The 26,831-nt window shown below is 53.9% G+C and overlaps 1 protein-coding gene across 9 annotated transcripts in view; it reads left to right on the top strand.

Annotated features, from left to right (window-relative positions):
- Grip2 (glutamate receptor interacting protein 2) overlaps window positions 1-26,831 on the top strand; it is an 83,256-nt gene that overhangs the window by 42,162 nt on the left and 14,263 nt on the right. For 2 of the 9 annotated variants that reach the window (XM_052719405.1, XM_052719411.1), the window contains exons 1-17: window positions 6,883-6,937; window positions 15,142-15,222; window positions 15,464-15,599; window positions 16,299-16,444; window positions 17,085-17,171; window positions 17,782-17,857; window positions 18,773-18,918; window positions 19,743-19,890; window positions 19,975-20,144; window positions 20,822-20,944; window positions 21,273-21,416; window positions 23,324-23,510; window positions 24,116-24,261; window positions 24,871-24,951; window positions 25,192-25,258; window positions 25,350-25,495; window positions 26,620-26,764. In XM_052719405.1, coding sequence (XP_052575365.1) covers window positions 6,898-6,937; window positions 15,142-15,222; window positions 15,464-15,599; window positions 16,299-16,444; window positions 17,085-17,171; window positions 17,782-17,857; window positions 18,773-18,918; window positions 19,743-19,890; window positions 19,975-20,144; window positions 20,822-20,944; window positions 21,273-21,416; window positions 23,324-23,510; window positions 24,116-24,261; window positions 24,871-24,951; window positions 25,192-25,258; window positions 25,350-25,495; window positions 26,620-26,764 — 2,069 coding nt within the window. In that variant the 5' untranslated portion in view covers window positions 6,883-6,897. Of the gene's footprint in view, window positions 1-6,881; window positions 6,938-15,141; window positions 15,223-15,463; window positions 15,600-16,298; window positions 16,445-17,084; window positions 17,172-17,781; window positions 17,858-18,772; window positions 18,919-19,742; window positions 19,891-19,974; window positions 20,145-20,821; window positions 20,945-21,272; window positions 21,417-23,323; window positions 23,511-24,115; window positions 24,262-24,870; window positions 24,952-25,191; window positions 25,259-25,349; window positions 25,496-26,601; window positions 26,765-26,831 lie in introns of those variants that run through there. The other 7 variants (XM_052719407.1, XM_052719406.1, XM_052719410.1 and 4 more) reach the window with 6 other exon arrangements.

Below are 26,831 nucleotides of genomic sequence, written 5' to 3'. Positions count from 1 at the left end.
CTGATGCAGGGGTGGGAGACAGGACCCTGGCTGACCCAGGTGCATGTGCTTCCCCTACAAGCACCCCTGTGCTCAGTTTTTGCTCTCTGCCCCCAGATTTAGAATGCAGATGCCCAGGTACCGCCTCACAAAGCAACTGCTCCTCTCCTTCCGAGCACACTGAAGTGGCCTCTGGAGCCTGTCCTCCCTATGCTACCTACATAGCAACCTTAGTGCCAGGAACGACACTCTTAGTGCCTTTGCCCCACACCCATCTGCCCAGCACACCTGCCTGCTCCTGACCTCAGACCCAGCCATGCTGGTGAGAGCTTCTCTTACACACTCCGGGCACCTCCCGCACTCTGTGCTGGTTACCCCCACTGCTGGCAATGCCCTTCCCGCCTCACCTCTGTGGATTTATATCCTCTCTGGCCCCCTGAGTGTGACCCATCCTGAGAAAGATGCTGACACTCCAATGTGTGTTCTGTTTTTAGTACACAGTAGATCCTTGGTGAGCTGTAGCTGGACCTCAGACCTAGATCTCGCCACTCCTGGCCTAATATTTTTTCATGTTGACATGATTCAAGTTTTGATTTTTTTTGGGGGGGGGGTTTGGAAGGGTAGTGAAAGGGAAGGGAAGGAGAGAGGCTAATGGTCCCAAGTTTGTCTACAGGGACAAAATGGTCCCAAAGGACAGGAGAATGTGGGGTTGTGCATTGACTAAGGTCAGCTGAAGCCATCTCCTGCTCCCCAGGGACTCTGTCCACTTAGTTATTTTCTAAGACCCTAAGCTGACCTCTCTCTCTCTCCATACTCTTCTATGGCTGCCCAGTGTCCCCAGAGGAATGTTCTTAACATGCCACTGGTGAGAAGGCTATTCATTTCTTATACCCCAGGTTCCAAGGGCACAAGGTCCCTCCATTCAGAACACATGTGCTCTTGAGGCAGCTCAACCTCTGGTCTGTACAGGGAGCTGCAGGCTGGCAGGCTTGTGGCCTTGTCAGGCCCCTTCAGGGCAGGCAGAGCCTCACCCTGTGTCCTCATCGCAGGAGACTCCCAGGGCCAGGTTTGAGGAGGATGTAGATACCGTATCTTCCAGGGTCTGACCAGGTGCTGGAACACTGGATGACAGGTTATTCCTGTAAACACTGCCTCCATTTACCCCTTCTGCCACACTCCAGCCGGGCTGCCACTTTCCTCCCATCCCCCACAGTCATGACATGTGTTGCTCAGGAGAGTCAAGCAGGAACTTGTGTTCCCATCTTCCAGTGTGATGGGCCGGTGGTCTCTCTGCCCTGTCTTCCTCTTTCTTCCTACTTTGCAACACTCCCCCCTCCCCCAATCCCTTCCTTCTCTCCGTCGGAGACCAGATCTTGCTGGTCTAGCCCAGGCTGCCCTTGAACTCATGGCAATCCCTCTCCAGCCTTCTAAGTGCTGGGATTCTAAATGTATACACTCCCTACATCTGGTCCCAACTCCCACTTTCTAACCTCTCCTGCCTGGCAGGTTTCCAAATAAATGCTACTGGCCTTCGTGACAAAAGCTTTAATGTGCCCAAAGAGGAGAATGAGGCACAGAGTAGGAAGGGGCCTGGGATCCAAGTCTCCAGCCTCTGAGGCAACTGACTCATTTTCTCCTCTGGTCGCTTCCCCCCCAATCCCCAAGCCATCCAGTCCCTTGTACCCTATGTGGCTGTCACTGAAAAACAGGTGGACCCTCTTATGGATCCCTTCAAACACAGTCCAGCTCTCCTCCCGGGACCCTTTGGATCTGCATCCCTGAGGTCCTCGCTCCTGTCTGCCCCCAGCCACCATAAGCACGGTCCCCCTGCCTGCCCAGAACCTTCCTCCTTGCCTCTTCTCATCTGTGTCTCAGCCTAAAGATCACCTCCTCGAAGGGGCTCTTCCTGACCACTATCCCTGAGTTCCTCACTCAGCATCATTCCCATGTCCAACACAACCTCGAACGTGTATTTTCTTGATTCCTCTCTCTGGTCTCTCTTAGCTGGGGAGCTCTGGAAGTATGAGGTCTGTCTGCTTCACTCATTACAGAAACAGCAGATCCAGCTTAGTTTCTGATAGGTACTCAGTGCTTGGTAAATGTCCTCTGATGGACGTACTAGGTGCTTAGTAAATGTCCTCTTCATGAAATACTAAGCGTTTAGCAAATGTTATGAATCAGGTATGAGGTGCTTAGTAACTGTTAAGAGTGAGGTCCAAGGTGCTTAGTGAAGTCCTCAATGGAAGAGAAAACCGCAGTGGGGTAGGATTATGGATGTACAAACCTACACCAACCACCTTTCTGTGCCCTACACCCTGAACTTCTCAACAAAACACTACAGGAGCACACCCTTCATCACCCATGTTTTAGAGGAGGGGTCTGAGGTTTAGAGAAGCCCCGACTTGGTTGGACCCTCTTGTTCTCTCCCTCCAGGAGGACTGTAATTGCTGACATCGAGGGAGGCATGGAGTCTACGGGAGGGGGATCCTGTGGAAGTTGCCTCTACCATGGCCAGGCTCTGGCTTATGGCACTCTGACCCACCCCGATCTCCAGAAACCCCTTAGGTGCAGCAGGAGTGCCAGCCCTCTGAACATGAGACCCTTCTGTCCACAGCACTGGACTACCCAGGATGTGGGCTGATGGGAACACTTCTGTGTGCTTCCAGGCACTCTGGGCAGGTTAGTGCCACCGACAGATGGCCTGGCTTCCAGCCTTGGCTTACCCCTTAGTCCTGGGGAAGGAAAGATGTGGGGTTCACTGTGACCTTGGTTTGCCATCCCCACATGGGGCTTCCACAGTAGGTGCGGGATGGAGTAGGTCATGGGTGACTCCCATTCGGCCTGGGTCAGCTGTGGAGTATCTTCTGGAACTTACCTCTTCCTTGTCCTTCTGCTCTGGCTGTTGTGTTTTGCTTTTTGCCCTCCTGAGACCCTGAGTCAGTGACCTCTTCGTGTTCTGCTGTCCGTAGCACAGCAGCAGGTGGGTCTCTCAGCAGTACTGTACTGAAGGGACCGTGGAGATTAGGAGGGTGCGGACACCTTGAATAGGTGTAACATAGCCGGAGAGCATCTAAGGAAGCCTGACTCAATTCTCTTCCCCTGTGACAGGCGAAATGGCAGGCTGGCCTCTGCTTCCCCCAGAGTCCCCACTTTCTAGAAGTGTTTAACAGGAGTGATGCAGAGGCCCCGGGCCAGGGACTGCTGCCCCCGCTTGGGGAGGGAGGAGGAGGAAGCCATTCAAGCCCACAGTAATAAAGGGTTTATCTCACTGTCCTCCATTGCCATCTCAGCCTTCCTCCCTGCCAGACTTAATTTCCGCCTGTCACTTGAGAGGCCTGGGTGGGTTTGGGGACACAGCTTGCTCGTGTCACAGTGAATTCAGCCTTGGACTGTGAGAGGAAGGGCAAAGGGCCAGGCATAGCTCAGTGCTGAGGGAGCCTTAGAGGCCCCTCTGGGTCTCGGGTCTCCATTGTAGGTGGATTGTCTGCTGGCTACTGTGGTCACAACCCCCGGGTCTCTGGGGACCCTGGGAGTCCATCAGCATGAGGGCCCCAGGGAACATCCCACCTGCGGGGACAGGGGACCCGTGAGGAGGGAGGGTCCGGGGCCAGCCCCACAGAGAGAGGCGGCCACAGCAGAACTGTCAAAGTCTGAAACGCTCTTCCAGGGTCCCACCCTTCCCCTTGCAGGGGTGACATCTGGGGCCCCTCGCAGCTCCTGGATAATGAAGCTTGACCATCCTGAGGCAGAGCAGCTAGGCCATGTCTAAGTCTTGCTGTGAGGTGCTTGGCAGGTGGGTGATGGATGGATGCTTTCTGCGGCCATTAGCACAGGTGTCTCTGTTGTCAGCATTGGAAGGAAACACCTGAGCCAGGGGTTTGTGCAAAGGAAGGAGCCTGCTTTGGCCTCACTGTGCTGGACCCCAGAGTCCAAGGTAGGTCAGCAACTGGTGGGGTAACAGTGCAGTCCCAAGAGTGGAGAAGGCATAATCCAGTCCCAGGCTTCTGTCCCAGGACCCATACACTGCTGGCTACCGTGGTCATGGCCCCTGGGTCCCTGGGGACCCTGCGAGTCCATCAGAATGAGGACACCAGGGAGCATCCCAACTTCAGGGCCAGGGTGCCTGTGAGGAGCCGTGTTCCCGTCTCCTCATGCCCGGTGGTATGACTTTGGGATATATGCTTATGCTACCATTCTACAACTTGGGAAGCTGAGACCAGAGAGGCTGAATGAGCAAACCATCCCGGTAATCACACACAGCCTCCGGGTTTGGAGACGCAGAGCCTTCTGCCAGCCCAGTGGTCCAGCCACCCTCCAGGCTACCCACAGATATCTGAGCACAGATAAGTCAGACGCTATCTCTGGGAACTGCAGGAGGCCTGGCTCCCAGCTACTGCGTATACCCTCCAATCTGTCTCCCTCTCCTCTGCCTCCCTGAGGCTGGCAGCATTGGGCTAGAGGGGTGGTCGCTGGAGTAGCTCCCAAAAGCAGCTTGGCCTGCACTTGGCTCCCAGGTGGAACTTCTCAGCAGCATTCCAAGATGCCTGAGTTCCTGGCAAGGATTCCTCACCCTCTTTTCCTCCAGCCATCTGTGGCAGCCCCATTGCCTGCAGGAGGAAAGCAAACTTAGACTTCAGAAGCATTTGTTAACAGATAGGTTTGGCCTGAGAGGCCACACTTCTAGCAAGTCCCCAGTGGTGGTGTGAACGACATCCCTCAGACCTTTCTTTGGAGGAATGAGACCTCACAGAGCTCATCCGGCTCCATCTGCTGTTTCTCCCTCATCTTTCAGGAAGACATTGCTCACAGGTTCACATGGTACCTGCTTTCTCATTTCTACTTATCCTTCAAAATCAGGTTCAAAAACCTCTTCCTGGTTGGTTCAGATAGCTACATGCTCATCATCTGCACCTCCAGACCTCTTTACTAGCCCCTGAAATCCTGAGTGGTCCCCGGCCTCAGACTCCCAGGGTGGTGGAGACTCAGCTCCGCCCAGATCAGCTGCGTGACCTCAAGAAAGTTGCTTATCCTTTCTGTGTCAGAGTTCACATCTAGACTCCCTTTTTTTCCAAGGTGGACCAACAGTCACTTCCTCACATGTGCATGGATAAAAGGAAATAAAAAATGTGTGGTGGGGTGATGGGGGCAGGGCAGAGGCAGAACCTGTTTCCCTTCCTGTCTGGTTTTGTCTCCAGTCCCCAGTGCCCAGCACAACAGGCTCTCCTGTTAATCCATGGGGTGACCTTTCCAAGGGCTTCTCAGCCACAAAAGTAAATTCCAAAGGAGCAGCGAAGAGCTGAAGAGCTCCAGTTGAGATTCCCACTGCCAATCAGAATCGCTTTTTAAATGCATCTGTCAAGAGAACAAATGTTTTCTTAAAGAAAGAGCAGACGTCACGCCAGACGCCTGTGTATCCTTTGCCATTCTGTCCTCGAGGGGCCACAAATGGAGGGGGGCTCTGCTAGAGGACCTCTGGTGACTTCCTTCCCACTGGTGTGGAGTTGGGATGCCCAAGTAGCCCTCTTTGTGCCCTGGTGACGGCCCATGTCTTCATGGCCAGTCTCTCCTAGCCATTTCCAGGCAGGGGGCCACATGGAGCCTGTGCGCTCTCTCAGCTTCATGTGGCTCACCCAGATGGGATTCAGGCCCATCTTTTTCCAGACTCACTAACTCTCCCATGGCTGCACAATGCTCCTAGACCTTTGGCCTTGGCCTCAGTGCTGGCCCAGAGAACTTGCCTGGTGTCTGGACCCTCTATTCCCCTCCGTACTCAAGATTACCTGATGAGGAAGGCCTCCTAGGGAGTGAGAGCAGGGCAGAGACTTGAGCTCGTAGACAGATAGAGAACATGGATTCATCTGAAGGTGCCACAGGAGCTGGCCTGGGGTAGCCTGTGAGCGTAATATGACTTCCATAGTGACCAGGCAACCAGGATTTCCCTGGGAGTGAGGACCCTGTATCGAAATCTCTGCTGCATTCGTCTGGATGCACTGTGCAAGTGCACAGGTTGCGGATAGCCCCTGTTTGGTGCCTTGTGTCACTGATACTCTGCCCTTCTTCTCAGTACCCATGTGTAGCCCTAGGAAAGTGGGGCAGGAACAATGAGTGGGTACCGCTGTCCCATCTGGAGGGGGCCTGGGGCCACATTAGGATCTTCCTGGTTGGTCCTGTGCCCCGAGTGAAGGAGGCCTATCAGAGCTCAGGATTGGGGCCCAGCTGGACTAGGCAAGGGGCAGCCTGCCAGCTGTGACTGCAGCCCATGACCAGCTGCCTCTGCCCATCAAGCTTAGAGGTGGAAGAACCTCGGCCTGGCACACTCAGACTTCATGTAATGCTTGTGAACACTGTGTATGGTAGGCTGTTGGGTTCATGGTCCCTAAGCCCCACCTTCCAGAGAGAAAAGTGAGGTAGAGAGAAGAAGGGCATCAGTGCCAGGGTCCTGGGAGGACTGTGAACACCTGCAGAGGTGCCCAGGGGGATGCCATGGCTGTACTTTGTGACTTATGACTAGATGCCCATGCTGGTTCTGCTGAAATCTGTTCCTTACAAGAATAAAGTTTAGAAAGTCCTGTCCTTCTTTCCATATGTAAAAACTGAGACCCAGGAAAGGACAGTCATTGACCAAAGCCCTGGGGGACTTTAGGAGCAGAACCCTGTGTCCAGGACCCTGTGGGAGGACCCGGGGTCATGCTCTTCTAAGAGCCTGGGTGCTGCCATGTGTTCCAGAGCTGAAGGGGCCTCAGATACTCATCTTGGAGCTACAGTGGTGGAAGCCTTGTCCCCTTTAAGTAGAGAGAGGGCTGCAGTGCGTGGACTATGCCCAGCCAGTGGGAGGGAGCTCCTGGGCCCCTCCTCGGGAGGGTGAGGGAGGGACCTGGTGTGTGGCTGGGAGCTGTGGGCAGTGCAGAGACCGCAGACATGCTGTGTGGGCTCAGCCGGGACAGCCCTGCGGAGGCAGGTAGGTGGGGCATGCAGACACCACACCAGCTGGGTACTACAGAGGGCAGCCTGGATGGTAGGAACGGGGCTGCCACTTTAGGGGATAGGGACTTGGGAAGTTGAGTGGGAAAGAGGGCATGGGATCCTTAGCCAGACAGGTGCTGAGGACTGTCTGCTCTGGAGCTGGCCTGTCACTGGAAGGCTATCTCCCAGGGCTGTCCCTGGGGCACAGGTTACAGGGTTCTCAGCCAGAGACCTGGGGAGGCCGCCCCTCCTGCCTCGGGGGGGAGAGTAGTGCTGCTGCCAATTGTTAGGAACATGGGGCTGTCCATTGGGACTGAGCCTTCCCTGAGGCCAGGGTAGGTCAGGGTTTCTGGGAGCCCTGGGCTCTGGAACTCAGATGAGGGGCGGGGACCAGCTGTCACATTCCTTGGTGGTGGTTGTAGTGTCCGGGGAGGAGCAGGGGGTGAGTACAGCGATCCCTGTCTCTGTCCATCTGTCTGTTTCCTAACTTCAGCCTGTTGAGCCAGCCTGACACCACAACCACCCCCCTCAATAGTGTGGGTCACCCTGCTCTCTGTGCCTTAGGGTCACCACCCTCCAATGCTCCCAATTCCTTCCACAGGCTACACACCCCTCCACAGCTTCCAGGGTCTGTGCCACTGAGCAAGCACCGCAGGTCCCCTTCTAGGGACATCTCAGTCATAACAGTCGGGGTTGGGGATGGCACAACTTCTGTGCTTGGCTTAAGCCCAAGCCTGCCGCGATTTCACCCCACTCCCTTCATGGCTTTCAGGCTTCCACCCCTGGCACAGCCGGTGTCCTGATCTTCTGGCCTCTGGGCCTCCTCCACCTCTAGTGGGGCCTGTGTTCTGGTGTTCTCCTGACTTGCCTCAAGCCCTGAGTTCCCAGGAGGCAGCAGCTAAGCCCGAAGTCTGATTATAGCTCCTGAACTCTCGGGGCCTCTCTTGGGCTCTCTAGTTTCGACTTTGATGCTTCCCCGACTCCCCACAGCCCCTGAGAATCTCCTCTATAGGTCATAGGATCTCACAGTCACACCTGCATCAGGACGAGCTGACTTCTGGGAGCAGCAGGATTTAGGTGTTCTGTATTTCCTTATCCCCTCTCTGCTCCTTTATAGGTAAGGTCTGTTCCCTGTTCCTTCTTGGCCATCAAGCTTCATGTCAGAGAGCCTGTTTTCAATAGTTCCCTCCAAAGTCTCAGGGCCCAACATAGATCCCACGCCCATTGCTAAACCTACCACGGGGCCTCTCACTGCCCAGGCCTGGTTGTAGGGTCTCTCCTAAGCTGGGGAAGGCAGCCAACAGGTGGTCTCTGCAGAGGTGAGGTGGGGTGGGGGCTGAGGCCTCTGTGAGAGTGGAATTGGCATTGGGGTTGGTGAAGCAGGCAACCTGTCTCTCTCTGGCCTGGATGGACTCTACCCTAGTGGATCTTTCCTCAGGCTCCATCCTGGGACTGACCAGGCTTTCTCTGGGAGCCTCTAGGTCCTCTATGGGATGGAAGATGTGGCATATACAGTAGGCCTGATTCAGACTGAAATGGCTGAGAGCCCCACCCACTGCCCATCCCAGCATATACACACTGCCTGAAGGATGGGCATGTCCTCTGACTCCTGACCACAAAGATGTCTTTGTCACCAGGGGCTGCCAGGCTTTAGTGAATACTGGCCACCCAGCAGGCTCAGGACAAATGAGGCAGAGTGTATTCTCAATGAATGATCCCTGTTAGCACCCTCCTCCCCAGGGGCTTCATCGAAGCCACTTCTAGGCCTGGGCTGTGGCCATGGGGGAACCTTAGAGGCCACCCACTTGGGGATCAGCCAGGAGCCTGGAGCCAGGGAGAGGTGGGCTCCACCCAGGCTCAACCCCTTCCTATTCCTGGCCTCCGCCCACTCATTATGCTTCTTTGATGGCCGTTTTCCTCATCCACAAATGGGGAGTATGTTCAAAAGCTAGGTGCTTACAGAATGCTAGACAGCCCTACCCCCACCCCCACTCCCACTTAAAGCACAGTGAGGTCTTTCTGATAATGTTGAGTGCTAAGAAAAAAATGGGGAGAGTTGGTAGGGATTTCAGGAAGTGTTGGGATGAGTATGTACTACAGACTCAAGGCATAGCCTCCCTGACCAGGGGATAAGAGAAGGGGTTTGTGGGTGTCCGGGGAGTCTTCCAAGCACAGGGAGGCACGACTCTAGTCATGGCTGCAAGGAGCCTTGCCTTACCTAGCCAGCGTTTCCTGCATCCTCACTTGGGGTCTTTGGTGCTCTTGCTAGGGGAGGGAATACAGACAGGAGTGAAGGATGTCTCCCCCTTCTGTCAGGATCACCTGGTTCCAGGAGGTGCCTTCAGTCTCCCCACCACAGGGACCCCAGTGAGACTGCCTGCCCCCTTGTTTCTCCGTGAAGAGCAGCTTGTATGGATGCTTGGCAGGGGCTGGCCAAGGCAGAGCCCAACCGGGTCGCCAATCCTTGTTCCCTCTGGCTACCTTGGCACTGCACAATGAGGCTTCCTGTTTGATGTGTGGCTGCTGGGCTCATACCATTGAAAATATACCATGGCTCTCTTATCTGTCGTCCCATGCCTCTGCCTGTGGAAAGCTGGCTTCCTGGAGGCCAATTGGCTGTGAAGACCAAAGCCCACATCTCAGCCCTGTGCTCATCCAGCCCTGCCCGGATAATGGTGTCACTGTGGACCAGTGTCTCTTTGAACAGAGAGGTCCAGGGGCTGCTGAGGTGTTATCATGTTCAGAGGGAGGGGCCATGTGGTCTGAGCTTGAATGCATCTAGGAGCTGAGTGTCCTTATTGTGGTTCCCTTAACTTCTGTGTGCCTCGGTTTCTTCATCTATCACATGATAGTGACAGTAGTGTTTTGGACTCAGGCTTATCGTGAGGACTGAGTGGTAATGACTTTGAAGTTCTTAGAACTAGGCCGGGGGCAAAGCTTGCTCCATCTTTTGCATGAGGCAATAGTCACCCTCTCCGTGCCTCAGTTTCTCCCCCTTGTGTATCAGTATGCCAAGCTGGCCTGACTCCAAAGTTCACCCTTCCTTCTGCATACCAACAATGCCTTCCGTATTCTGATGGTCAAATCAAGGTTTGCCAGGGATGTGATGCCAAGCAGCCTCTCTCCAGGAATTGTGAAAGTGGGGTACTAAGGGTTGGGAGTGGGGACCTTGATCCAGCTGTCATGGGAACGCGTGAATCCCACTAAGGGGTCTTCATCTTTAGCTTGCTCAGCTGCCTCTGATGCAGATGCCAGGCCTCAGCTAAGTTTACAGCACCCCCTGGCCCCATGCCCCCTTTCTGGCACTCCACTTGGGCGGCACCCTGGCACAGCAGCCTGGCAAGGGATGGGCTTCCTTTTCCCTTTGTGAGAGCTCAGTAGCTCCCTGGGGCTGCAGAGGGAGGGAGATGTAAGGCAGATCAGCAAGATTTGCCTGAGAACACATAAAGGGAAAAGGACTGCCCCCACCTCCGTCTGCCTAGTTACAGCAGCCAGGACCAGGTGTCCAGTCCTGTACCCTGGCTCCCCGTGGGCCCCGGAAGTGAATTTCTCTCTGAAGCAATTTCTACAGCCCCAATTGACTGAAGTAGTGCTCATAATTGGCCATTGCTGGAAGGAGGAGACTAGGAAAATGCAGATAAAAATATCCCTGTTTTTTTATGCATGTTTCCAGCTGAAATTGGTGGGAAAGATGTTTTTTGAAAAGCCTTCATCTCTAAGCATGTAATTACTAGGTCCAAGAACCCCCCTCCAAAAAAAAATACAAGAGGACAGGAGAATGTGAACATATTCCCTGAGGGAGCATGCTGGGGGCCAAACCCCATGGAGGCATCTATAAATAAAGTGGTCCCCTAATTTCTCACCGTTCTCAGTGAGGGAGACACCTCCCCCACCACAGAGAATAGAGGCTTAGGCATGTAGCCAGTTGGCAGTTCTGACCCTGCTTTGGTTCTTGGTTTGAATTCTGCCTCAGTCTCTCCCATCCCAAGGTTGTCCTGGGTTGGGGGGGAGGCGTGATGTTCCCCCTGAAAATGCAGCGGTAGATATCATCCATTCCTTACGGGTTACTCTGAGTGTGACTGGGGGGTGGGTATTAGATTCAAAAGCCTGCTTCTCCCTGTCTCTCTGTCTCTGTCTCTGTCTCTCTGTGTGTGTGAGTGTGTGTGTGAGAGAGTGTGTGTGTGAGTGTGTGTGCGTGTGAGAGAGAGAGTGTGTGTGTATGTATATGTTTGTGTGTGTGTGAGTGTGTGTATGTATGAAAGTGTGTGTGTGTGTGTGTGTGTGTGTGTGTGTGTGTGTGTGTGTGTGTGTGTGTGACACATGCCTGACTTTTTATATGGGTTCTGGGAGACCTGAACTCGGGTTCTCATGCTTGTGTGGTAAGCACTATATCCATTGAACCGTCTCCCCAGTCCATTTACTGACTCCATGCACAATGCCATTGACTTGCTTGTAACCTCATCCCATCAAAACCTGGAACTGCACAGCTGGCAGCTGGAGCCCAAGGCTAGCAGGGTTTGTATGAAGGATGAAGTTGAGACTACTCAATGTTAGAACTAGAGGACCCATGTGACTTAGCTGCCCCATGGAAGTTACCATGGCCAAGTTCAGCACTGGACAAGATCTGGATATTGGGATGAAGAAAGCAGGGAGAGTCATCTTTAAAGATGGGTTGCAAAGACACCACAGGGACCCTCTAGGAACGGGGTCCCCTCCTTCAGCATCTAGCTTGCCCAACCCATGCTGCTGAGAGCAGCATTTGGGGATGCTTGACCTTCAGTTCCCTGGTCCTTCTATTTTATCTTCAGGGTTCAAATCTCCACCTTCAACCCATAGGTATTCAGGGATGTGTTACAAAGGAGTCACTGCTCTGGTTTGGATAAACTTGGTCCTCAGCTTCCTTGAAATACAGGCTCTCATACCTTTCCCCACAGACACATAAACCTTGAATCTTATCTCTCATCTCCCCAGCACAGTCCAAGAGGGAGAGAGCCTATGAGGCAGGATCTGATTTGCCCGGGATAAGACACATTTCAATTTCAGAATCGTCCTGGTGAAATACTAGAGACATCTGTGCCACATTGCTGATGGAACGCAGCCTTTCTAATTTTATTAGCTCAGAAACGTCTTGTTGGAGATAATGAAGGATGTACGAGGGAGCAGTAACGGGAGGCATTATACTAAATGGTGTGTTGCCTACATCAGCAATGGCTGTGAACATGGGTCTGAGAAGGATTGTGAACACAGAGCTGCTGGGGACCCCACTCCAGGAGCCCTAAAAATACTGCTCACTTTAACTGCTGTTTAACTGGTTATTTACCAGTTTGGGGGAAAGCAAAGGGAGCCTGGCCACTCAGCAGAGTAAATGGGGAACCCTGACAGTTTCTCATGGGTTAGACTAAAGACGATGAAGGTTTCCATAGACCTCAGTTGAGCTGTGGCCCTGACCCTGGCCAAGCCTTTCCCCTATGTAGGCTGAGCATGTCCCTGATCATAGAACAGTAGTCCTCAGTGGAGGCTGATGTGGCTCCCTCAGGGAACACTTGGTAATTCCTGGAATCTTTTTTGACTGCCTCAGGATCTATTGATATCTGGAAATGGAGACCAGGGGTGTTGTGAACCTTCTTAAAATAAAAAGACCCTCTTCCAAACAAGAAAAAAAAGGCAGTAGAGTTGAGGTTGAAAAACTCACTGAGGGGGCTGGAGAGATGGCTCAGCGGTTAAGAGCACTGGCTATTCTTCCAGAGGTCCTGAGTTCAATTCCTAGCAACCACATGGTGGCTCACAACCATCTCATAATGAGATCTGGTGCCCTCTTCTGGCCTGCATGAATGCATGTAGGCAAAACACTGTATACATAATAAATAAATAAATCTTTAAAAAAGAAAAGAAAAGAAAAACTCACTGAGCCCTGGATAGTCCAAGCTGTCTTGCCTTAGGCTGATTAGCCCAGGCTGACCCCTAATATAGCTAGACCTAGCTGGGATGAGGTAAGTGGCCTTTGCCACCTGCAGGGGTATCATGACTTCTGTCTGACACCAGCCCCAAGGCTTGGAGAGAAGATACCTCCTTCCAGCTGTCCAATGACAGGCACAATCCACTTAGAAGGATGGCCCTTTCTGCTCGGAGCTGGACTTGTTTAAGGGAGACACAGGGGGCATGCGCATGACCGAGTGAGCTCTGAGGGGGGAGTGGGAAGCTGCAGACACACCTGGTACCTGGGAAGGATGACCCCTCCCCAGCTAGCACAGGGATCTTTGCCAGCTTAATGACTGTCAGTCGGGTGCTGAGATGAAGGAGGCTTGGCGGAGCGTGGTATACAGCCTGGTCAAGAGGTCCTGAGCCATGGGGTGGGGGCACAAAGTCTACCTTGGAAGTTCCAGTCTGAGCCTCAGTTTCCTTATCTGTCGGGGGACATGAAGGTCTCACCTCCCTCCCCCGGTGCAGCTGTGAGAACAGCAAAGTCCAGAGAAGGGACTGTGTACAACAAGGGTCCTGTAGGAAGGAGAGGCAGTGGCTTCACCACAGGGCAGGTGATCTGGATACCCTGCAACTTCAGACCTTGGAAACACAGATGTGGGTGAGCCTGGGAAGGGGTAGAGGCCATCAGATAGCAGACAGGGAAAGGCACAGCTCTCCCAGGCCACTAGAGTTTCTGGGTGACTCAGGTGCTGCTGGGCTGGGGTTGTCCCCGGGTGTTCAAGGGGAGATGCTTCCAAGGCCTTCGGATAACAAAAGCCACAAAGCTTAGATCACATTCCTAAAATAACGTTATTTTTGTATGTCACCTGTGTGCTTTCCAAGGACGGTCAGCTTTCTGTACTGCCTGTCCCTCTGCTGTGGGCCAACCAACCACACATAAAAATTATCAGGAGATATTTGTACTGGGCTGTACTGAACATATGCAAATCTTTTTCCCCCATCATCTTAAATATTGTGTTACCCAGAAGTCTGGGTCAGAAGGTACTAACTGTGTAAATAACATACTGTTTTATGAATGGACTGGAGAATCTGCAGACCTGGGGTTTTTTCAGAGGCTGGGAGACCTGGTCCCGGTGGATACTGAGAGATAACTAAGCTACCTCATCTCTAGTTTTCTTAAAATGCCCAGCAGAATGTCTGTGTTGGTCATAGCTGCTGTCCTGCATTGCTTAGGGATTCATGGAAGAAGAAAAAAAGCCTGGACATGTTCAGTATAGGAGCATTTTTTTTTCTGAACATTTTTTTTCATAGTTGAATCTGCAGGTGTGGAGACAGAGGGCTGACTGTATTTTCTTCATATTTGAAATATTGGGATAGGGTGTTTCTTGGTTTTGTTTTGGTGAGGGCCTCATAGCATAGGCTGGCCTTGAAGTCACTATATAGTTGAGGATGACCTTGAGCTCCTAACCTCTCTCTGCTTCTGGAGTGGTTACAGTGTGTTCCACCACATTGTGCTCTAATAACTCTTTTTAAAAAAATCCCCCAAAGACAAATATCTGTGCAGATGAGACACATCCCAGGAAGATAAGGAGACAGGAAATGAGAGAGGAGTGGTAAGGATCTGGGAAGAGAGTGGCAGGCCCCAGTCCATCTGCTAAGCATTGAGAGAGAGAGAGAGACAGAGAGAGAGACAGAGACAGAGACAGAGAGAGAGGCAGGCTGATGATGCAACGCGAGAGATTTTTCATCCAGTAAAGCTGAGGTTGGTGGACTGACACATAAGTGGGGTTTATAATCTGTAAACCATTAACATGCACATGTGTATGTGCACATGCGCACACACACAGAAGCACTAGCCAGGTCTGCTCTGTGGTAAGTGCCTGCCCCACCAGGTATGCGTCCAGATCCTGGGGCAGGGCCAATAGGTCTGGGTTCTAAGCTAGGTCATAACCCCTTTCCCAGCTGTGTGATCCTCAACATGAGTTCTCCCTCTCTGAGCCTTAGCTCCCTTTCTGGATAGTTGGGTAACATTACCCATGATAACAATATGGACTGTGACATGGGCATGTCAGATGCTCAGGCGTGGATTGGCTGAGAAGCTCCCTATGTGGGGATCCTTACCCAAGCATTCTTAACCCTGAAGACAGCCCCAGGACACCTTGACCGGATACCAGGTATCACTGGTGAATGGCATGAAGTAGACGAGCTAGCTCCTCAAGTGGAAGCAAGTGGGGCCTGGGCCAGCTTCTGATTCCAATTTCTCTCTTCCTCCCACAGACGATGGGCCTTACTCAAAAGGGGGGAAGGACGCAGCGGGGGCTGACGGGGCCCTGGTGTGCCGCCGCCAGAGCATTCCAGGTACAGTGGATCTCACTTTGCCCTGAGCTCTGCCCTGAGAATTCCATCGACTCATGAAGTGTAGGCACTGCCACTAACTAGCTCTGTGGCCTCAGTGTGGTCACTCACCCTCTCTGATCCTCCCTGGTGGAGGGTGATGTCACCCGGAGGAAAGTGGCTGAGTGCCGACCTCCCGGCCCTAGCCTCCCCAGTCTTGGTCCCAGAGTAGGTACTGCCTGCTCATCCTCCTGTCTGTCTACAGAGGAGTTCCGGGGCATCACCATGGTGGAGCTGATCAAGCGTGAGGGCAGTACTCTGGGCCTGACTATCTCAGGAGGGACCGACAAGGACGGGAAGCCCAGAGTCTCCAATCTGAGACCTGGGGGCCTGGCGGCCAGGTGAGAGGTGTGGGGCAGTACACAGGGCATGGGGACCATGGGGACACAGATATGGGAAGAAGCTTGATGTCCACCACAGGGAAGCCTCTAAAAGGCTGATTCAAGGCCCAGCCTCTTTCCTTTTCTTCCCCTGTGGCCGCAGTACCCCAGGCAGGCAAGGCCATGTACCCGTCCATGCCATTCCCTCTGACCCCCCCAAAGCATGCTCCTGGCAGACTCCCATTCATCCCTCCGTATGCAACACAGAAGTCACTACTTCCAGGAAGCCCTCCAGGCTTCCAACTAAGGTAGTGCCCTGTACATACAGTCCTGGATATTCCCTTAGACAACAAGGGTTGGGAGTTGGCCTAAGTGTCCCAGTGAACCAATCAGCAGGGCTTCAAAGGACCATGGGAAGAAACTGAGAGAAGAACAGTCGATGGGACACTATGGCTGTTCCTTGGGCTTATGCAGAATGGTCACAGATGTCAGCATGGTGCTGTACCAGGCCAACACAGTGGGACAGTCTGGGAAGTTCTGGGTGTCACACCTGGCCTTGGTTAAACAGGTGCTATCCCACCCCCTTGCTGGGTGGCCTTGGACAAAAGAAGGACCACTCTGAGTCTCAGCTCTCTGAGGATCCCAGGGGAGGGCGGTGTGAATGTTGGTACCCAGAGGCTAGCACTGGTCCCAGCGTCGACTCTGGCTTTCTTGCTTTAGGAGTGATCTACTGAATGTGGGTGACTACATCCGCTCAGTGAACGGGATCCATCTGACCCGGCTCCGACACGACGAGATCATCACACTGCTGAAGAATGTGGGCGAGCGCGTGGTGCTGGAGGTGGAGTATGAGCTGCCCCCGCCCGGTGGGTGCCCTTGGACGGGGAACTCTGTCCACTGCCTCAGGCACGGGGGGACACAGCTGCCTCCCTGCCCAGGCCTAGGGGGTTGGGGATCACCTAGACAGGGTGGGTGATGTCTGGAGACTGGCCACACATGCTAGGGCATGCATACAGTATGTTGTCACCAGGTGGTGGTGGGACCCTGCTCATAACTTGTCATTTTGCAGAGTTGGATAGAAAGGAAGGTCTGGGGATATGGACTGCATAACCTGCTCCTGCCCCATTGCTCCCGACCCCACTGCCCCGCACTGAGCACAGTGGCCTAGGACTTCTCCCAGTTCTGAATTTCCAAAGTTGGTCTGAAGTGTTCACTCGAGTGACTGGAAGCAAGCCTGGCCTAGCCCCCAGTCTCACTACATCCTGTGCTCTGCTGTGGCCTTCATGAGCATGGTCAGGTCCTCTCCACTGTCTGTGGTGGACTAGGTGTGGGTAGAGATGAGGACCTCCCAGCGCCCCCCACTTCCTCTGCCTGTAAAATAGAGAGGTCAGCTGTTGCTGTGACTCTAGGATTGGTCACTTGGTCCTCCTGGAGCAAGCCTTGGGCACATCTACCAGCACAGAGATGTGACCGAGAGACTCAAAAGAGGCCTCAATTTCTCCATAGCTCCTGAAAATAACCCGAGGATCATTTCTAAGACGGTGGATGTCTCCCTCTACAAGGAAGGCAATAGCTTTGGCTTTGTCCTCAGAGGTCAGTGTGACAGTCATCCTTGGAGCTGAGATGACGGGAACAAGGTCATTGAGAATCCATGCATGTTCTGTGTCACATTAGCGAGTGAGACATATATTTTTCTTAAGACTTTATCCGTTTATTTAGCTTCATGTCTGTGCGTGTGTGCAACATGACATGTGTCTAAGAGTCAGAGGACGACTTGTAGGAGACAGTTCTCTCATTTCACGGTATGTATGGATCCTATGTATCAAACTCAGGTCGTGAGGCTTGGCAGCAAGGATCTGCCCTTGCTTAGGACCTTAAAGGACCCTGGACCACTGAGTCAAACATTAAATGGACAATTGTGAGAAGCAGGGAAGTGTGCATGGCTGATGAGGGGCCAACAACAGAAATGATGGGGAAAGCTGTGGCCCATTCATAACCAAGTTTGGAGTTACTGAGTAACCAGGGCAAAAGGGAAGAGAGGATGAGATCACAAGAGACCACGCTATTGGAGAGGATTTGGATTGAGTTTCCTATCCTTCATTCCACCTATGGGGAGGCAGGCTGCCTGGGCTGGTGTCAAGGACTTTACTTACCAGAGGAACAGTGGGTAAGCAATCCCTGCCTCCTGTTGAATTCTGTCCAGGAGGTGCTCATGAGGACCTGCACAAATCCCGCCCATTGGTCCTGACTTACGTGCGACCTGGTGGCCCAGCAGACAGGTGAGCCTGCAGCAGCATCTGCATCCCCTGGCCACTTGACACGTGGACATATGGACACTGTGTGGCCATCTGAGGCTCTGCATCTTCACATCACTTCCCAGATGGGAGATTGAGGCCAAGAGGGGACAACCTGCCCAGAGTCACTCAGGAATTTAGTGGAGGTGACTAGGAGAGACCCCAGCTTGCCTCTTTCCAGGGTCCTCCTGACTCAGCCTATGGCCATCGCTAGGACTGTCTGTGAAGACCTCTTATGACCCAGTACTGCCTGGCTCAGCCTATCAGGGCCGGGAGGACGGGGTGTGGGATCGGAATATATCCAGGCCCTGCCCCTGACCCCTGACCCCTCACCCTTGATCTCTGAGCAGGAGACTCCTGACCATTTTAAGAGAAGCCTGGACTAGGCTTGTTGTAGATCTAAATTCATCCTTGGTCTGAGGCCCTGCGTGAGCCGCTATTCATAGAACCTCCTGGAATAGCTCTGGCACCTGTCAGGGGTGACATTCCATGGCAGGGACTGGGCCCAAACTGGAGCCCTGCTGAGTTCTTTCCCAAGCTCATCTGTCACTAGGCCAGAGTCACTACTGGAAAATCGGGCTGGGGACAATGGGAGGAGATTCCGCAGTGGGCACCATGGGACCCATAGACCACCCCTTCTCTGATGCTGTGTGTCCCCAGCTAGGTGGACATCCTCTCTGGGCTATGATGCTCTCTTCTGCCTCTGGTGCAGGAGGTGAGTGAGTAGGCCTCGAAGAACACCCCCAGCTCCGACATACTGGAGGGCAGAGGGCATCAGAGGGGGCCTGTACATTTTACTTGCCCTTTCTGTCTCTTCAGCCCCGACTCCCTCAGGCCTCCCTCCACACATTGTCCCATCCCTGTGCCCTTCAGCTGACCGGGCTTTCACCTCCCCGACAGGGAGGGCTCCTTGAAGGTGGGCGACAGACTGCTCAGCATAGATGGGATCCCCCTGCATGGGGCCAGCCACGCCACCGCAATAGCCACTCTACAGCAGTGCAGCCACGAGGCCCTCTTCCAGGTGGAGTACGACGTGGCCACCCCAGGTGCGTTGGAGCCTGAGGGTAAGGGCTGGGGCAGGGGGAGGTCCCCGAGGTTCAGTACTACAAAGGCTGTGTGATCTCAGGCCAGTACCTTAGCCTCTCTGAGCCTCTTGACTGGGTCACGCATCTCCTGATTTCACTGGGGATCTTGCAGGAACAATACAGGTGAAGTCTCTGGTTTTGTGGGGAGGGAATGTCAGTTAGCACACTAGGTAAGTTAATGTGTGTTTGATGACAGAGAAAAGAGCGAAGAGAGAGGGGAAGCATCATGTACACACATGCACGCACGCGTGCGCGCGCGCGCACACACACACACACACACACACACACACACACACACACATACACATACACACATCCCCCAACACACACAATCATCCTGGGGCATAGGTTCTAACTAGGGCATGAAGTGAAGGAGTGAACCTTTGGGGAAGCTCTAGGCAGGATGAAGTGTAAGTGCAAAGGCCCTGTGGCAGGAGCGTTTGCCCTGAGAGTGAGGGGCCAGCCTGGCTGCAGAGGATGGCTGGGTGGGAAGAAGCCAGGACAGAAGGGGTGGAGGTAGAGGCCACTGTAGGGGCTACAGGAAGTGACTAGCTATCTCAGGGAGAGCTGATGTGAGACCACGATGCTTGGGGTGCAGATGGGGCATGTTTCTGAAATACGATGGAGACTGGCCTGCTTCGCTGGTGGCTGTATGTACCTCTTCCCCTCCAAACCATCCCTTTCTTATAGGCAGTAAGGGTTAAAGGACACAGGGCCAGTCCAGGTGGGACAGTAAGCATGTTTACTTTCCGCGATTCTTTTTTCCCCACTCCTCATCATTCCAGACACCGTGGCCAATGCTTCAGGCCCATTGGTAGTAGAAATAGCCAAAACCCCAGGATCTGCCCTGGGGATCTCTCTCACCACTGGCTCCCACCGGAACAAGCCGGCTATCACCATCGACCGCATCAAGCCAGCCAGCGTGGTGGACAGGTGAGGCGAGGCAGGGGTGTGCAGGGCAGAGGCAGCCTGTGGCTCTGTCCGCTGGACCAGCCCCTCTGTGTCCCTGTCCCGCAGGAGTGGTGCCCTGCATGCTGGAGACCACATCCTGGCCATTGACGGTACCAGCACAGAACACTGCTCACTGGTGGAGGCCACCAAGCTCCTGGCCAGCGTGACTGAGAAAGTGCGGCTGGAGATCTTGCCTGCACCCCAGAGTCGTCGGCCCCTGAAGCCCCCAGAGGCAGGTAGGCACCTCCGCAGGTCTGGGGACCTAAACCTGGGATGGGATGAGGAGAGTAATTGAGGCACCAGAGTTCCAGGATGGAAGCCTAGAGCAGACAGGAGAACCGTGTGAAGCTAGCAAGCTAACTGCCTGCCACACACTTGGGAGAGAAACTGAGGCTGTAGAGGCTGTGGGAAGGACTATGTGGGGGCCCGTGCTGGACTTTGTTAACTTAGTGTCTTCGAAGGGCCTGGCCCTGCTGGAAGCCCTAGGGATTCTTTCTGAGGAGGCAGACATTCTTCACGTCTCATTTTATTTAACCCAGAGTGGAGCTCGGAGCAAGGAATGAGGGCAGCCAATCTCTGGAGCCCCACGGGGTTCCATGCTGCTGCAGAAGTTTAAGGGGCCTTGTGAGCACCACCAGCTTGCTATGCCCTGTGTCTTTCCAGAAGGGGCTTCTGTGGGTAGACTGGGCCGGGACCCTCTGGGCCCATGGCCTGGCTTTCCTGCCTGTCGTTGTAACTGGAGCCTGGGCATAGTACTTGGCACACAGTGGGTGGCAGTGCACGTGAGCAGGGTGTTCTGTGCCTCGCTCGCTTGGGCAGGGCAAAGATCTTGGATCTCACCATTGGTGTATGGGGACTAGTCTTCTGAATGGCTCCAGACATCCGCAACACTTTCCTCTTCCCACTGCCGCAGTGAGAGTACAGAGGAGCGAGCAGCTGCACCGCTGGGACCCCTGTGTCCCCTCCTGCCACAGCCCAAGGCCAAGCCACTGCAGGGCCCCCACCTGGGCACCTGGAGGCCAGGACCAGAGCCGATGTAATGTACCCGCTGCTGTAGCAATGCCGTGGTCCTGGTACCCCTTCCTGGTGGGCAGTGTCTGATGTACAGGGAGGAAACTGACCCGGGAGCCCAGGGCTGCCTGCCCCTTGCCATTCAGCCTATCCCTAGAGGCCTGTGGATATCCTAGTCAGGGAGGCCCAGAGCAGGAGAGACCTGTCCAAGGTCACACAGTAAGGGACTTTGATGTAGGGGAGTGGGGACGCCTATCTCTGTCCATGTGGCTGTGTGGTTCTCCAACCCCACCCCTGTGCCAGGTGACTAGGGCCCTGCTGGGGCTCACAGGGCTGTGCTCTCATCTCCCCAGCCTTGTCCTCAACTCCCTTCTCCTCACCGACCGTGAACCCCGCCTTTCCCTGTGCCAACGCCAGCACCCTGCCCCGAGGACCCATGAGCCCCAGGACAACAGCGGGGCGGAGGAGGCAGCGAAGGAAAGAACACAGGAGCTCTTGTAAGCTGGAGGCCATCCCCACGGGGCACCAGTGTGGCTAAGGATGGGGCTGGGGGTGAAACTCGGGGTCCTGTGCCAGGTCCGGTGAGGGATGGAATTCAACAAGCAAGGCTCACTCTGGCCACCTGGGTGTGGTATGGCCACACATTGTAGAGTGCCAGCTGTGACAGGAGCCTCTGAAGCCACTGTGTTCAATGTCTGATGGCTGTCACCAAGGGCCACATAAGATCATTCCTGTGATGTGCCCAGGGAAACCCACAAGGACAGAAATAGGTTGAGGATAGACTGCCTGGGGCAAGATGCAGGTTCTGGGGCAATGGGTGAGGAGACAGTGTGATTCCTTTCTTTTTCTGGCTTTGAGACAAAGTCTCACCATGTGGCCCAGTCTGGCCTAGAATTCAGTCTTCCTGCCTCAGCCTCCCCAGGTGCTGGGATTGCAGCCATGCACCACCAGACATGGCTAGGAGTTCCTTTGGGAGGCAATGGCAATGCTTTAAGCCATCGACTTATACACTGGCTGGGTGACAGCTATTGTGTGGGGACTGCTTGTCAATAAAGCTGTTACCAGGAGCTGGAGAGATGTCTCAGTGGTTAAGAGCACTCACTGCTCTTGCAAAGATTCCAAGCTCAGTTCCCAGCACCCATGACAGGCAGCTCACAATCACCTGTCACTCTACTTCCAGGGGGAGCTTTCACCCTCTTATGGCCTTTGCAGACACCTGTGCTCACACACACACACACACACACACACACACACACACACACACACACACACACACAGACATGTACACATGCACATAATCAAAAACAATAAAATAAATCTTAAAAAAAAAATTAGAACTATTACAAAGGAAAGAGGCATGCAGAATATAGAGCACAGCACCGCCCCAATGCAGTTTTACTCACCTAGTTTCAGTTACCCACAGTCAACCACAATCTGAAAATATTAAATGGACAAGTCTGGAAATGGACCATATGTTTTAAATCGTACACTGTTCTGAGCAGCACGGGAAAAGCTTACATCTGCACCATTTGGTCCATTCTGGGATGTGAACAGCATGTTTGCCCAGCACATCTATCATGGATCCGCCACTCAGCTGTCAGTCACACTGTATCATCTCTGTTAGTCAGATTGGCTGGCGTCCACTGCTCAGGTGACACTTATTTTACTGAATAATGCCCAAAGAGCAATAGCCATGGGGCTAGGGATGTAATTCAGACAGTCAGCTGCTTTCCTAGCATGTACGAAGTCCTAAGTTTTATCCTCAGGACTAAATAAACGGGCAAAGTGATACATGCCTATAATCCTAGCATCTAGGATGGGGAGGTAGGAAGGTCAGAAGTTCAAGGTCATGCTCAGCTACACAGAAAGATCCTAGCCAGTCTGAGCTACATGAAACCCTATTTCAAAACTAAACAAAAGGTGCTACAGTAGTGATGCTGGTAATTTTTTGAGAATATACTGATATAATAATTATATTTTATAATTAGCTATAGTTAATCTCTCTTCCTGAGGCTTGTTTGTAGGTGAAACCTCATCATGGGGCCGGGGGGGTGGGGGCAGTGTCTAGGGTACCTGTAAGCTTTGGTATTATTCATGGCTTCAGGCATTTCCTGGGGTCTGGGAACACATGCTCTATGGATAAAGGGGGTTTTGTAATATAATAAATAGTACAGGCATCTAGAACCTCTGTCTTACAAAATCACAGTCCCTAATGCCATCTTTCTTAGCCACTGCTCATGCAGGGTAGACTCCGTAATGCCCCTGTACAGACAAAGAAACCCAGGCCCATTCCAGGTGGCCCCAGGACTCCTGCTTACCTGCCACTCTGGCTCCTGGACCTCTTGAGGACTCAGTGGGCAGCTCTGGAAGGTTCATCTGAGCATCAAACCCTCCTGTCCCACAGTGTCCCTGGCCTCCAGCACGGTAGGGCCGGGAGGGCAGATTGTTCATACAGAGACCACGGAAGTTGTGCTCTGTGGAGACCCCCTCAGCGGCTTCGGCCTCCAGCTCCAGGGAGGCATCTTCGCCACCGAGACCCTGTCCTCTCCACCGTTGGTGCGTTTTATTGAACCTGACAGTCCCGCTGAGAGGTGAGCCTACTACCTCTGGGGGCCTGCAATTTGGGGAGCTCTAGTCTAGTGGGGAAACTGAGTCACAACTATGGGCCCTAGCTTCACAAATATGCCTTTTTTTTTTTTTTTTTGGTTTTTCCGAGACAGGGTTTTTTGTGTAGCTTTGTGCCTTTCCTGAATCTTGCTCAGTAGACCAGGCTGGCCTCAAACTCCACAGAGATCTGCCTGGCTCTGCCTCCCAAGTGCTGGGATTAAAGGCGTGCGCCACCACCGCCCGGCCAATATGCCTTTCTTAATCACCATATTGGCCCCATCCCCAGCCACATTTTACAGTTAAAGAAGGGGAGGGGGGTTCAGAGGAGTTGGTGTCCTTTCCTAGAGTCACACAGCATGTAAGCCCTGTCTGCCTGTCTGCCTCTGGGACTCTGTGTATCTTGTCAGGACAATGGTACCATCCCCAGTGGGCAGACAGAGAAACTGAGGCCCAGCAAGCTCAAACCCTTAGCTAGGGACAAGACTGAGTCACAGACAGCAGGAGCTGAGGGTGCCCCCCCCCCCCACCTTGCACCACACCTGTGGTTCTAGTCACTGGCTTCTTCTTTCCACTGGGCTCTGGGGGTTAGGTGTGGGCTGCTGCAGGTGGGGGACCGTGTCCTAGCCATCAATGGCATTGCCACTGAGGACGGAACGATGGAAGAAGCCAATCAGCTGTTGCGGGATGCTGCACTGGCCCGCAAAGTCGTTTTGGAGATTGAGTTTGATGTAGCAGGTGAGTAGGCCACCCAGCTACACACACACACTCTGGGACCCTGTCCCTCCCCATGCTGTGCTCCCTGAGATCATGCACAGTGCATGCATGTCTAAACCCTGCATAGGGAGGAGGAAGTGCCACACCGGAGTCGGGAGTCGGGAGGACATAGAGTGGATTGCATGCAGCAGGGGGAGAGAGCAGGGCTCAAAGACTCCAGGCAGCTCACATCAGGGCTTTGGTCCTGGGGGTTCTACACTATGTGGACAGGACACCGCCTCCCTCTGCTTCTCCATCTGTCAAATAGCGGAAGACAGGGGTGTGGTATGAACTAGTGACAAGTGGTGAAAATACCTACGTCCAAGTGGGCCAAGTTTTGTGACAGGCCCCATCTCTGGCCTCCGCCCTGTCTCTGTTCTGAAGACAGCACTCAGCTGTTTGGAGCCAAGCTGTCAGCCCTCTAGGCCTCAGCTTCCTCTTCCATCAGGTGGAAGCAGCAGGGTGGGGTTGGAATGGTGACTTGCTGAGTTTACACCCCCCCCCCGACCCATGAGAAGCCAGAGTGGGTGCAAGAGTCAGATCTCTGAGCTCTTCTGGAGTCTCAAGTCACCCATGGCTCTTGGTTCGCAGAGTCTGTCATCCCAAGCAGCGGGACCTTCCATGTGAAGTTACCCAAGAGGCGTGGTGTGGAGCTGGGCATTACCATCAGCTGTGAGTCCCCTCATCACCTTATGGTTTATCTCACCGCATCTCCACCATGGGCTGCAGCCCCATTTTGTAGAAGGAAAACTGAGTCACACAGAGGCGAGCTGATGTGCTCACAGCCACTCAGCCAGGTAGTAATGGGACCAGGAAGTAATAGGACCAGGAGCCAACCGTATCCTCTCCCGACCCCACCTTTAACAGGGGCCCTTCCAGATTAAATTCACAGGTGTCTCCCCTGCCCCACAGCAGCCAGCAGAAAGCGAGGGGAACCCCTGATCATCTCCGACATCAAGAAGGGCAGCGTGGCGCACAGGTGGGGCGCCACACGGGCAAGGGTGTGGCCATGGGGGTGGGGCGGTGCCCATCTGCACCAGGCTCCTCCCATCCCCACCCCACTCATGCAGGACTGGCACCCTCGAGCCAGGCGACAAGCTGCTGGCCATTGACAATATCCGCCTGGACCACTGTCCCATGGAGGACGCTGTGCAGATCCTGCGCCAGTGTGAGGACCTTGTCAAGCTGAAGATCCGGAAGGATGAGGATAACTCAGGTATGTGCCTCGGAGACCATGGCTGATGGGCAGCTGCTGGCGCGGGGGTGGGGGTGGGGGGCTGGGAGGACTTTCTGCAGGGATTCCTGCTACCCACAGTCCCCTGCTCCAGGGCCCTTGGGAGCCGCTGGAGGCTCCCCAGAGTGTGAGATGTTGACAGGACCGATGTGCAGGGCTGATGTCTGAGTGGCTTTGGGTTGCAGTGTTGGCCCCGGCATAACAGAGGCAGGCCTGAACTGCTGGGGCACCGGGTGAGAGGGGTGGGGACAGGAGAGGCAGAAGGGGGTGGCGAGGAGTGTGGTAAATGGAGTGTGAACCCCATAGTCTGGGGCCCTCACCCTGGAGAAGAAGCCACTGGTGGCCAGTTTTGTTTTCGTTCCTCCCCTCCCCCTCCCCCCTCGTCTCCTGTCCTCCTTCCTTTCCCGCCGTTTTAAAAAACGATTTTCTCTTTTTATTTATTATTTTTGTTTATCTTGTTTTTATGTGTATGGGTGTTTTGTCTGCATGTATGGCGGTGTACCACGTGCATGCCTGTTGCCCAGGGAGACCAGAAGAGGGAGTCAGAGCCCCTGGAGCTGGAGTGACAGGTGGTTGTGAGCAGACATGTGGGTATTGGGAATTGAACCCTGGTCCTCTGGAAGAGCAGTCAGTGCTCTTAACCCCTGAGCCATCTCTCCAGCCCCTCCTTTCATTTCTTCCCCCTTTCCTTCTCTTTCCTCTTAGTCTCCCCCCCCCTCCTCCCTTCCTCTTTTTTCCCTCCTCCCTCCTCCCTCCCTCCTCCTCTCCCTCCTCCCCTCCCTTCCCTCTCACTTCTCTTTGCTGTAAATCTTGAGTTACTGAGGGTGGCATGTGAATCCGTGTTTTCAAATCTTGGTTCCATGTCCCTGTAGGTTTTTGGTTTGTTTTTGTTTGTTTGTTTGTTTGTTTCCCTTTATGGCGCCTGGGCAGCAGGCCGGGAGCCTGAGGTGGCCTCCAGGTCCCCAGGTTGTACCCCTGAAGGCCTGAGCAGGTGTGTTAGGGTTTGGTGAAGTCATAGGTGGTTGGAGCGTGCTGAGCCTGGGGAGGGGTGGGTCCCAGCCCTGCCCCCTCCTGGGCCTCACCCTCAGGAGCCTGTCCACTTGTAGATGAGCAGGAGAGTACAGGGGCCGTCAGCTACACGGTGGAGCTGAAGCGCTATGGTGGACCCCTGGGCATCACCATCTCTGGCACCGAGGAACCTTTCGACCCCATCATCATCTCTGGCCTCACAAAGCGTGGCCTGGCTGAAAGGTAAACTCTGTGGTGACACAGGGAAGGCCTGGGGACCCCCAGGGAGCAGAAGGTGGGCTTTGGGACC

Source organism: Peromyscus californicus, unplaced genomic scaffold (assembly GCF_007827085.1).
Source record: "Peromyscus californicus insignis strain IS unplaced genomic scaffold, ASM782708v3 Scaffold_6__1_contigs__length_162567912, whole genome shotgun sequence".
NCBI classification, from domain to species: Eukaryota; Metazoa; Chordata; class Mammalia; order Rodentia; family Cricetidae; genus Peromyscus; species Peromyscus californicus.
The sequence above is the reverse complement of the archived record's forward strand: the minus strand, read 5'-3'. Positions and strand labels throughout refer to the sequence as shown.